Source organism: Tasmannia lanceolata, unplaced genomic scaffold (assembly GCF_043159265.1).
Source record: "Tasmannia lanceolata isolate RefF3 unplaced genomic scaffold, GAP_Taslan_0.1 ptg000018l, whole genome shotgun sequence".
In the NCBI taxonomy this organism is placed as follows: domain Eukaryota; kingdom Viridiplantae; phylum Streptophyta; class Magnoliopsida; order Canellales; family Winteraceae; genus Tasmannia; species Tasmannia lanceolata.
The window spans coordinates 51,308,002-51,320,324 of NW_027518695.1; the positions used below are offsets into that span (position 1 = coordinate 51,308,002).

Here is a 12,323-nt window from a genome sequence, read left to right on the forward strand (position 1 = left end):
TTATTCTTCAATTCTGCCCACAAACAATGTCATACCTTCTACTTCCTTTTCACCTCGAAATCCCTCTCATAACCTGCCCATACGTTTGACTTCTGTACCACCGATTCCCTCTCAAAATCCCTCTCATAATGCATGCATACCTCCTACTTCCGTTCCACCGATTCCACACCTAAGATATCCATCGGAACGAGTAACTGTCACTCCCGACTCTCGTTTTGAAGTAGACTTAGAAAGAGAATATGAAACAGAATTGGGTAATACAAGCATAGGAGGTGACTCGGCACAATTTAGTTCAAGGTATGTCTTGTACAATTTTATTTATATTGAAGTACTCAATCTACTATCCTAATTTTATATTGTTGAACTGTGTAGGGTACGAGTTGACCTAAATGAAAACTTCTCGGACGATATGTATGAGAACCCTACCTCCGAAGATATCATTGTCCCCGGAAATGATGCAGATGTGCCGTTGGAGCATATTAATGTTTTGGAGGATGATTTTCATGTCTTCGGTTGTGATTTCGAAGAATTTAGAACTGAAGATGACAATGATGATGATCCTGCAGAGGATGATGATGAGGATGATGACAAGGCTGAGGCTGAGGCTGAGGTTCAGGATGAGGAGGGTGATGAGGCCGCCCATGATCCTGAAAATTATAATGGAAATGAAAATCAGAACGAAGATTCTGGTGAAAATCTTAGGCCAACAGAAGTGGCTCCCCCTACCGCCAATGGTTGGCCATTTCTACCTGCTGGCACAAGTCGGCCACTGGAAGTAGACGACATGTATGTTGGGGCTGATGAGGTAGATGCAGATAATCTTCAGTTCGATGAGTTAACTGTTGGGGCTATGTATCCAAATATGAAGCAGTTCAAGAAGGCCGTTAAGGAGTATGCAATTCGGCAGTGATTCATGTTCAAGAAGTCACGGTCAACTCCTAAGAAGTATGTCGTTGTATGCAAGGAACCAGGTTGCAAGTGGCGTATATCAGGCATTAGCCGTATGACTTATGTGTTAGTGAAGAAGTTTGTGAGCGACCATACGTGTCCATCTCACTTAAAGGGCAATGATAATCATCTAGCTACATCCCCATGGGTTGCCGAGACATGCTTACCCCTATTTGACCGTCCAGAAGATGTGGGGACAAGGATCATAAGACAGTACATCAAGTCGCACTGGGGTATAACCATGACCTACCGTAGAGCACACCTTGCGATGAACATCATCCTTGAAATAAAGTGTGGAAATGTGGAGGACTCGTACCGCTTGCTCCCTGCACTGATAGTTGAGATGATGAGAACAAACCCGGGCACCTACATGCGTGTTTTTCGAGCGAGAGATCTACGTCCAGGGGGAGATGATAAATTTGCTCGCTTATTCTGGGCATTTGGTCCCAGCATACGTTCTTTCCAACGAACACTCAGATCGATAGTTTTGGTCGATGGGACGCATCTACGTGGAAAGTATCTTGGAATCTTACTGATCGCAGTTGGGGTAGACGGGAACAACGGATTAGTTCCATTAGCTTTTGGTGTTGTCGAGACTGAGAACGAAGATAGCTGGTGCTGGTTCCTCTATTTGGTGAAGCGGCACGTATTGCCTGAGGGGATAGGCGCATTGACCCTGTGCTCCGATCGACAAAAGGGGTTGATGCAAGCAGTGCCTAAAGTAATGCCTATTGCAAACCATAGCTACTGCATGCGTCACCTCGCCGCCAATCTGTACACCGACTTCAAAGACCCTTTACTTAAGAAATTGTTCTGGAGAGCTGCTAGGGCTTTCAGAGAGAGTGTTTTCATAGACACAATGGAAAAAATTAAGGCGAGGAATGAAAATGCACACAACTGGATAGCCGCTATTCAGAAGGAAAACTGGGCTAGTTTCTACTTCAAGGGGGAAAGATATGATGTGTTGACCACCAATAGATCGGAGTGTTACAATGGAGTGCTAAAGGATGCCAGAAAATTGCCGATTGCAGCTGCGGTGGAGCTGACTCGTTTTAAGAGCTCCGAATACATACAGAAACGTTAAGCGATGGACCTTCAATGGGAAACAAAGTGCACGCATTATGCAGAAAAACATTTGGGACTGGCCAGGGAACAGGTCGCGGATATACTGCTTATCGAGTAGGTGTGCACGAATTTGAAGTAAGGTCCCGTGATCATCATGATGTCGTAAACTTGCTGCAACAAACCTGTACATGTCGTGAGTTCCAAACGCTTGGGCTTCCGTGCGGACATGCCATGGCAGCCATTGCCATCACAGATTTTGATGAGTACGATTATTGCCATAAATGGTTTCGTATAGAGATGTATCGGGAAACGTACTGTGAGGTGCTTCACCCTACAGTAGATCGCACTCAATGGGAACTGCCTCCAGAACCTCTGCAGACTGTATTACCTCCAATAGCGAAAAGACCACCTGGACGGCCACGAACGAGAAGATCTGACCGCGAATTGCAGAGTGGAGTGCATCGCAAATGTACGATCTGTGGAAAACTAGGCCACAACAAAAGGACTTGCAGAGAACCTCCCATGGAGAGACAACTCCCTGATGAATCTGCCATTGGACCCTCTGCCCCCGTTTTCAATAGGTACATTGTACGTAATATATTGAGGTCAATAAGTAGTATAGAACATCCCCGATTCCATACTTATTCGGTGTGGTGGTGGTGTTGTAGGTCGGGTGTACCTTGTGCAGCTCCTTTTTTCATGTAATTATTCCGTGGAGAATGCATTGGAGGCTCCAGTTGGATGAAGGAGGAGAAGTGGATTAATTGAAAGTGTGCACAGTAATTAGTTGCTGTATATAATAATTTTTTGAGGGAAACCCTTTTTTGGTATACTGTAATTAGTGGTGTGCATAGTTGAAGGCTGGCAAGTTTTCTGAGGAAAACCCAATTTTCTGAACTCTATTTTTTGTTATACTGTAATTAATGGTATACTGTAATTAGTGGTGTGCATAGTTGAAGGCTACCCAGTTTTATGAGGGAAACCCAATTTTTTGAAGGTGGAATACTGTATTCTTTGTTATACTGTAATTAATGGTATACTGTAATTACTGGTATACTGTAATTTTTTTAGGGAAACCCTATTTTCTTAAGGTGGAATGGGTTGTCATAGTTGAAGGCTGCCCAGTTTTCTGAAGCTCGAATGAGTTCTACCTTGCAAGCATTGTTAAAATAAGCTTTTCCCTGCTGGTAAGAAAATTCAAGAACTGGAAAATTAAATTGGTTGTATATATATATATATATATATATATATATATATGCATATTATTGACCTTTTTGTTCATTTTGCAAAAAGTTTGTCATTTTGCAAAAAAGTTTGCAAAAAGCTTTTCCCTGCTGGTAAGAAAGGGCCAAAAAAAGTTTGTCATTTTGCAACCTATATTTATTGACCTTTTTGTTCGTTTGAAGGGCATTGATGTCCCAAAAAAATGGAGCATAGAGCTTTACTCCCCCTTAATATATGCATATTATTATGACTTGGGAGCTCAAATATTCTCCCCCTTTTGTCATCACCAAAAAAGGTGGAACAAAAGGAAAGAGAGTAGGTGTGAGCCAATGAAAGTGCATACAACCACTCAAAGGACATACCATCCACGACACATCATAACAGTGACAGAATTATATAAAACGGAATACATCCCAAAAAGATCCAACTGACTATCCAAGCAACTACCTAAATATGATCCATACAACCAACTGATAATCCAAACACTATAGAAACATATAGATAAGGCTAATATAAAAAGAAATCTGAACAAGACAGGATCCATCATCAGAGAACTAGAGCCATCTACTGCTCCGAAGGAGGCGGTGGGTGATGAGAAGAACTGCCCGGCGCCTGGCCCCACTGACCACTAGAGATGTAGCGATAATAGGCGGCCCACTGGTCATCAAAGTGGGAAGTCATGGTGTGGAAGCGAGTCGAAATCGCAGAGTCGACATGGGTAGACAACTGCTGAAACTGAGAGGCCATGGATCGCTCAATGGCCTCCTACATGTGAGCCAAATCCTGGCGAGTGCAGAACTGAGATGTATCTTCTGAAGGCTGAGGTGCCGGTGCAGGCTGGTCCTCGGCTTCGTAGCCTCCTCCATCGTGAACATCGATGTCAATCGCTGCTTCATTAAGAGCCATGCGGTTAAAGGTCGGAACATCAAACGGGGCAGTAGGAGTCATGGTCATCTCTCCATCCAAGGTGATGCCGAAGTGCCGGAAGACACGGGTGAGAATCATGCCATATGGCAAGGAAGATCGGTAGCGTTCAGGGGTCTGAAACATGAAGCGAAACATGATATATGGCAGACAAAGCTGGCGGCCCTCTAGGATGCTGTAGATAATATATGCCTCTAAGGGTCTTAGGGCTTCACGCATCCCACCACGAGGTATGAAGATGTGGTACATGAAGTTATGGAGCACGCGCGCAACCGGAATGAGGTCGGCAGATTGTACGGGCATATTAGGGTGGTAGCGCCGTGTTATCCGACCATAAACAGTGTCATGATCAATATCATCAAGTTCATGCGTCCCATCGTCCGGCCAAAAATAGTGTAAGAGGCCCTCATGGCTAATCCCAAATACTGTGGCAAAAGTCTGATAGGTGAGTTTGATGACAGTTTTCTTGACCTTAGATTCGATTTTGAAGAAGGAAGGGGAAATGGTGAGATTGGCATAGAAGAGACGCACCAATCGAGGGTAAACGGGTTCGTTCATGTGAAGGATGGGTGTCCAATGAAGAGTATCAAATTTGGCCTTTAAATCAAAATTTTCAAGGACAGGGGGATCAATGTACCTACCGGTCAGGACGCGCCTAGTGCCGACGTCGTCCCAGAGTTTCTTGGCCTTATCCCCAGTGAAATAGGACTTGGGCACAACCTCGGCAGCCACAGCCTTCGCCTTCGCCTTCTTCCATGGGAAGTACTTCAGGAACGTATTCGGGGTCTTGAACTTGGGAGGAGCCTCCGATGTTGAGATTTTTGGTCCTAGGAGGCATGGTGAGGGGAAATGTGGGTGGAGAGAAAAGGAATATGTAAAACAAATGAGGAATACCCCAAAAATGGAGGAAAACAAGAGACTTAGAGAAGGAAAGAAAGAAAAAATGAAAAATTGGTGAAATGGTAGGGTTTTAGGAAGAAGAGAGGGATTTGGAAGGGAGATGAGGCTTTTGGAGGATGATGTAGGGAGAAAATGACAGAGAAAACGAAAAATGGAGTTAGGGTTTGAAGGGAAGTGGAAGGAAGAGGGAAAGAGGGAAAGAGGGAAAGAGGAGAAGAATAGTTAAAAAAACGAACCTGGACGGTTATAACGTTGCTGGCCGGATCTCGGAGCTCCGACACATATTGTCGGAGTTCCGAGAATAGACGAATTTCATTCAATTCTACTGGACTCATTGTCGGAGTTCCGAGAAATGGGCTCGGAATTCCGACATCCTGACAGTTCGAATCTCAGGGTTCCGGGATATTGATTCGGAGTTCCGAGAAGAGACGGAATACATTTATTCCTACTGGACCGAATCTCGGAGCTCCGAGGTAAGGTGGGTGAAATCTCGGAGTTCCGAAAATTTGTCTCGGAACTCCGACAAATTTTCCAGGTTCCTTCTGCCAATATTCTCGGAGATCCGAGACATATTGTCGGAGTTCCAAGATGGGACGGATGGAAATTATTCCTACTGGACCGAATCTCGGAGATCCGAGATTTTTGGTCGGAGCTCCGAGGTTTGCTGGGTGAAATCTCGGAGTTCCAAAAATTATGGTCGGAACTCCGACAATATGTCCAGGTTCCATCTGCCAATATTCTCGGAGATCCAAGACAAATTGTCGGAGCTCCGAGAATGTCAAATTTTTTTTTTTTTCACAGGAGCACATAGGAAGTACAAAACATGATCTAAATGCATGAATTGTCTTTTGCCATAGATCCGAGATTTGTGGCCCATGAAATGGACGTTATGGATCTTCCTATGCTGTGGGGTGGACAATCCATTTGGAGAGAAGGGGGTGGCTGTTGTCATAAATGGTGTTAAATTTATGAACAAGTTTGCGGAAGATTTATTTTCTTCCCAACAGTTAAACCAACCAAACAAAACCGGAAATATTTTTTCAAGAGGGATAACTTATTTTCCCACCAATCTCGCAGGGAGATTTTTATTCCTCAAAAGTACGAACAACGTGCAATTTGGGGCTCTATCAGACAATGTCCTAACATTTTCACCTACAATAAAAATATAAATACCCGGAAAATCAGAAAAAATAGGGCTCCCACTGCCAACTATGACGATGAAAATAAATTAAAACTACAGAAAATAACCACAATTCATTACAAATAAATCATATTTCTATCCAATACAAATATAAATTCCCCCAAAACTTTATGAAGAAATATTTGATAAATTTCAAAGTCCTTTACCATATTTCGCAATGAACCCAATGCCACAACGACCATCAGTTGACAGAACTTGATTTTTAATTACAAATACATAGTTGTCAGTATGCTAAGATACAAACAAACCCTCCCTCTGTGTCTCTACACCCTGCTTTCTGTCCTACACATATGCGCCCAACAATTACAAATAAATTTAGCCCATTTTACCCCATTTTGCTTACAAATAGACAGAAAACTTCACTGGAAAGACCATCAATGTCCACCATGTTTACAACATCCATCAGAACTTGAAGAGATGTTCTTCATTTTCCAGTCATATATCCCCCTTAAGGAAATCGCCACAGTCCCCAAACTCTCCGCGCAAGAATCTTTCGCACAGCTGCAGCCGATAAGCGGGAATGTCAGACTTGCTGAAAGTAAATGGATCATTTGCATACAGATGGTCGATCGCTTTAAGCACGAACAAACCACAGTCGAACCTACATAACAACGGTTGTATTGAGCGAATCAAAATCATAGCCTAGAAAAATAAACATTTAAATATACTAATATACTGACCCATTGGCCTGTTGTGGGAAATTTTCTATCTGCGCATATTGAAAGTGGTCTATATCACAGCCCCTTTCCTTTAAGTACTCCTTCAACAACGCAACCTGCAAGTGGTTAACATTGACAGGTTTAGGAAACATAAGTGTTATACGTATAGATTTATAAGTAGGAAAACATTAAAGATGCTAACCCACTTACGGTCAATCCTGCTCTTTCCTGGAACTCCATTCCTTTACAGGAATTGCATTCGTGGAAGATTTTGTTGACCATATCGACAATGAGGAGAACCCAATGGTTGTCTTCACATAATGGTAATAGTACCATTTTTACTGCTTCGAGGTGGTGGTTTATAAGTCTACTGTGCAGAGCGTCCTTCGCTGTCTTCCATTTTTCTACCCTCTGCTCCTCAGTGACTTCGGTCCCCACTGCAGTCAGAGTTCCCTATAAAAAAAAGGAATTCAATGGGATACTACAGATAAAATCTTATGTAAACCTCAATGTGGGATGATAGAAATTACACTTACATGTACCACCGATGGAACGAAGACAATTCCCCCCATTGTAGGATCTGCTAACCCATCGTCGTTAGAGGACTGCACGTGCTTCCCATATATATCGACAATCTTCAAGGAAGAAAAGTAAATGTCAGATGTACATTATTACCTACAGTAATGTAGAAATTAATGATAAAAAATGACACTTACAGTGCCAGTCAGGTATTGTCTGACATTCCAAAGCTGTTGTAGGTCTTCAGCTATTAGGTGTACATCATCCGTTTCCATGAGGATATCACTGCAAAATTGTATTAAATTGTTAGTTAATAATTTTCAATTCTGATCAACTTAAATCATGGTATAATATAATTCACATCTACTTGCCTTTTTTCATGCTTTAGAAGTCTCTCTATCAGAGCTGTTCTCCTTCCCTTACGCATCTTCCCGTCATCCCCTTTCTTCTTGGGCGGTGGTTTAGGTATGTTGGAGTCCTCCCCCTGTTTCTTCCCTTCCTTCTGCCTCCTCTTTCGGGTCTTCCCTGAATAGTAGGGGCTTTTTCTGGCTCTCCCAGGTTTCCTACTCCTTCCATCCATCTTCACACCCCTCACAATGCTCCCTAATTCGGAATCCACCATCTCATCCCTTAGACCACTCACTTTCATCTCAACTTCAGTAGATGGTGCCTCTTCCTTGGTCACCTCCATTTCGAACAATCGTTGTAAAGGGTTAAGGATCACCCCGTCTGTGGTGCCGAATATTTCTTCATGTGACTTGGGGTTCTGAGCCGATACATCTATTAGGGTGGCGGCTGCATCCATGTCACATCCAAGGTCAGCTAAATCCGTCCAATCCTCGCACAGCTGCGACAAATACACTTGTTTGAAAGGCATCCAACCAAAAGTATTTCTTCATCCCAGCCTGATCCAACAGGGCTATTCCCATTTCAGTGATATGTCTATGTTTGCGTTCTGCAACACCATTTTGTTCTGGTGTTGCAGGGAATGAAAAATGTTGCTAAATACCACAATGATCTAAGTAAGCAGAGAAGGACCCAGTAAATTCAACACCATGGTCTGCATGAAATGCTTTAATAGTTCTTCCAAAATAGTTTTCAACCAAACGTTTAAAAGAGACAAAAGCATCCAAAGCATCATTTTTCTTAGTAAGAGGCATGATCCAACTAAACCTCGAATAATCATCAACAATTAAGAAATAATAACGATGTCCATGACGTGATAAAGTAGGGGATGGACCCCACAAATCAGAATGCAACAAATCTAATGGTCCATTAGAAAAGGATTCAGAAGCACTAAATGAAAGCCGTCTACTCTTCCCAGTTTGACAACTAGGGCAAATATTTATTTGCTTCCTAAAACCAGAAATATAAATGCTACCATTTTTTATGAGAGATCCAAAATGTGGTATGCTCGTATAACCATACCTGCATACATACGAAACACCATGTTAATCAAACTATAAACAGCACGGTTAGAATATTAAATGTCATGAGTCCAAATTACCTGAATTACCAACGAGCAGCCACCAAGGTACCTGCCACCCTTGCTGACTCTGTCTAGGTAATCTACGAGCCAGTCATACACTGCCATCGCCCAGTTATAGTTGCCAATGTTTCCTATGTCGTCGATGTAGGGCCAGAAGAGCTCGTCAGCTCGATGTGCGCTTTTTGTGAAAAGGACAGAGGCAAAAAGATGCAGGAGAACAAATTTCACTGTCTTCTCTATCGAAACTTTATTGCGTTCTCTAACTAATCCTGTAATTTCAGTCTCAATAACCGATGCCTTGACGTTGGCCTCTGGAAATGGCCAGCCAGGCACTTTAGGTTGCAGTTTTGTCCTGTCGAATGACAGAACCCTCACCACGTCCATTCGCTCTCCACTAAGTGGCAGTCCTAATGCCAATGCCACATCTCTTGGAAGGAAGGGGACATTTATACTCCCTAACGTGAACGTGTTAGTGCCGGGAGTCCACTTATCGTGGATAGCTCTTATGAGAGGCTTGTGCATGATAATGTCCTCCATGCCAAACAGATGTCGGAAAGGAGTCTTTTCTATGGCATGAAAATGGACTGGCTTGAACTTTATCCTGTCCATTGCCGATTTGAAAGAAGCTGGAGAACATCGTGCTGGGACGTATGGAGCCTGCAAAACAAATTACATCGCCAAAATATATGTGGTAAATGAATTAACTTACTATGATTGATACAATTAACAACATACACACTTACATTTGTTCCTCTCTTCTTCACAGCTGCAGTTTTCGTCTCCTCCCCTTCTAAACTCCTTTCTGTCCTTGTTGGAGGCTTTGTTACTTTCACTCTATCACTTTTTCGCATCACCATCTTTCAAGGCTTTGAATGGCTCCTGACCGGATAAAAACTGTATAACAATGAACAACCAAATCAAAATCACCGAGATCAATTCATAACCCAAAAACTCAGTTATATTGACAATCATTAAAATTCTCGTCCTCATCATCTCTAAAATAAATTACCAAGAAAATCAATAAAATCCAACCCATAGCATAAACTCATATTCCCAATCAGTACTATTATGAAGAAAAGCTAGCAAGCAAACCAACAATTATTACAATTCTCATACTTACCTGAAAATATGTATCATGTCTGTAACCTCTAAGGTCTGGCTTCTTAGATATGAAGCAAAGCAAACAAGAAACAAAAGAGCTAACCAATAAGTGCAACGATCAGTGTTCTATATGAATTTTCTGGAAGCACAACAACAAGGACAAACCCCCAAAACAGATTAGGAGGTCTGTTAAAATTCTCATCCACATGGGCATCAGGCGAGTATTAGCTCACATGCATTTAAAAAAAAACTCATCGCATCAGACCTTTTGAGAAACAAAGCAGATAAGCACTAGCTATTGGAATTCAATGACCACCATTGGACCAATAATTTAATAAATGAAATCGAAGATAAAACAAGTGAACCATGACTGCTTCAACAATGAACATGGGTCTCCACATGGTATTAAAGAAGGCCCATCAACTATAAACTGTGCCCTGTACATGGTATTGAAGAAGGTGTTTTTGAAAACCCATTTCTCCACTCCACAAATTGTAAAAATAAAAGCCTAGCATAAACAAATAACAGACGACCATTTGCATTTATTTTACTCCGTAGGTGGAAATGCGGTAACTGATATGTACATGAAATGAAATCGCATTTCTCAATTCCAAAAATTAACGTAAAAAATAAAACCTAGCATAAATGCAGAAGAAGGTCCTGAAGTTCAAAGGCATGGGTTTTCAGCTACAAAAAGGGGTTATTAGTACCTAAGGGAGGCTTCTCAAAGGCAATAGAGGGGAGCTATGCATGGTATTAGAGAAGGGATTATGGGCCCTCAAATGAGGTAGAAGAAGTACCCTCGGAGGGCCCATCAAATCCAGAAGAAGGTCCTGAAGTTCAAAGGCATGGATTTTCAGCTACAAAAAAGGGGGTTATTAGTACGTAAGGGGGGCTTCTCAAGGAAAATAGAGGGGAGCTATGGATGGTATTAGAGAAGGGATTATGGGCCCTCAAATGGGGTAGAAGAAGTACCCTCGGAGGGTCCATCAAATCCAGAAGAAGGTCCTCAAGTTCAAAGGCATGGGTTTTCAGCTACAAAAAAGGGGTTATTAGTACGTAAGGGGGGCTTCTCAAGGGCAATAGAGGGGAGCTATGGATGGTATTAGAGAAGGGATTATGGGCCCTCAAATGGGGTAGGAGAAGTACCCTTGGAGGGTAAGATCCTGAAGTTCAAAGGCATGGGTTTTCAGCTACAAAAAGGGGTTATTAGTACCTAAGGGAGGCTTCTCAAGGGCAACAGAGGGGAGCTATGCATGGTATTAGAGAAGGGATTATGGGCCCTCAAATGGGGTAGGAGAAGTACCCTTTGAGGGTCCATCAAATCCAGAAGAAGGTCCTGAAGTTCAAAGGCATGGGTTTTCAGCTACAGACAAGGGGTTATTAGTACCTAAGGGAGGCTTCTCAAGGGCAATAGAGGGGAGCTATGCATAGTATTAGAAAAGGGATTATGGGCCCTCAAATGGGGTAGGAGAAGTACCCTTGGAGGGTCCATCAAATGCAGAAGAAGATCCTGAAGTTCAAAGGCATGGGTTTTCAGCTAGAAAAAAGAGGTTATTAGTACGTAAGGGGTACTTCTCAAGGGCAATAGAGGGGAGCTATTGATGGTATTAGAGAAGGGATTATGGGCCCTCAAATGGGGTAGGAGAAGTACGCTTAGAGGGTCCATCAAATCCAGAAGAAGGTCCTCAAGTTCAAAGGCATGGGTTTTCAGCTACAAAAAAGGGGTTATTAGTACGTAAGGGGGGCTTCTCAAGGGCAACAGAGGGGACCTATGGATAGTATTAGAGAAGGGATTATGGGCCCTCAAATGGGGTAGAAGAAGTACCCTTGGAGGGTCCATCAAATCCAGAAGATGGTCCTGAAGTTCAAAGTCATGGGTTTTCAGCTACAAAAAAGGGGTTACTAGTACCTAAGTGGGGCTTCTCAAGGGCAACTGAGGGGAGCTATGCATGGTATTAGAGAAAGGATTATGGGCACTCAAATGGGGTAGAAGAAGTACCCTTGGAGGGTCCATCAAATCCAGAAGAAAGTCCTGAAGTTGAAAGTCATGGGTTTTCAGCTACAAAAAGGGGTTATTAGTACCTAAGGGGGGCTTCTCAAGGGAAATAGAGGGGAGCTATGCATGGTATTAGAGAAGGGATTATGGGCCCTCAAATGGGGTAGAAGAAGTACCATTGGAGGGTCCATCAAATCCAGAAGATGGTCCTGAAGTTCAAAGTCATGGGTTTTCAGCTACAAAAAAGGGGTTACTAGTACCTAAGGGGGGCTTCTCAAGGCCAATAGAGGGGAC

At 42.7% G+C, this 12,323-nt stretch overlaps 1 protein-coding gene across 1 annotated transcript; it reads left to right on the forward strand.

Annotated features, from left to right (window-relative positions):
- Positions 1-913: 913 nt before the first annotated feature.
- On the forward strand, positions 914-2,032 carry LOC143850411 (uncharacterized). Its single transcript, XM_077359666.1, has 2 exons — positions 914-1,669; positions 1,823-2,032. The coding sequence occupies exons 1-2, from the start codon at positions 914-916 to the stop codon at positions 2,030-2,032; spliced, it is 966 nt and encodes a 321-aa protein (XP_077215781.1).
- Positions 2,033-12,323: the final 10,291 nt, after the last annotated feature.

What these genes read in the sequence shown, in the direction of transcription:
- LOC143850411 (XM_077359666.1), top strand. Translation starts at nt 914, where the DNA reads ATGTTCAAGAAGTCACGGTCAACTCCTAAGAAGTATGTCGTTGTATGC. An exon ending in TGATGCAAGCAGTGCCTAAA is followed by an intron (nt 1,670 to 1,822) that starts GTAATGCCTATT and finishes GAAAAAATTAAG; the next exon opens with GCGAGGAATGAAAATGCACA.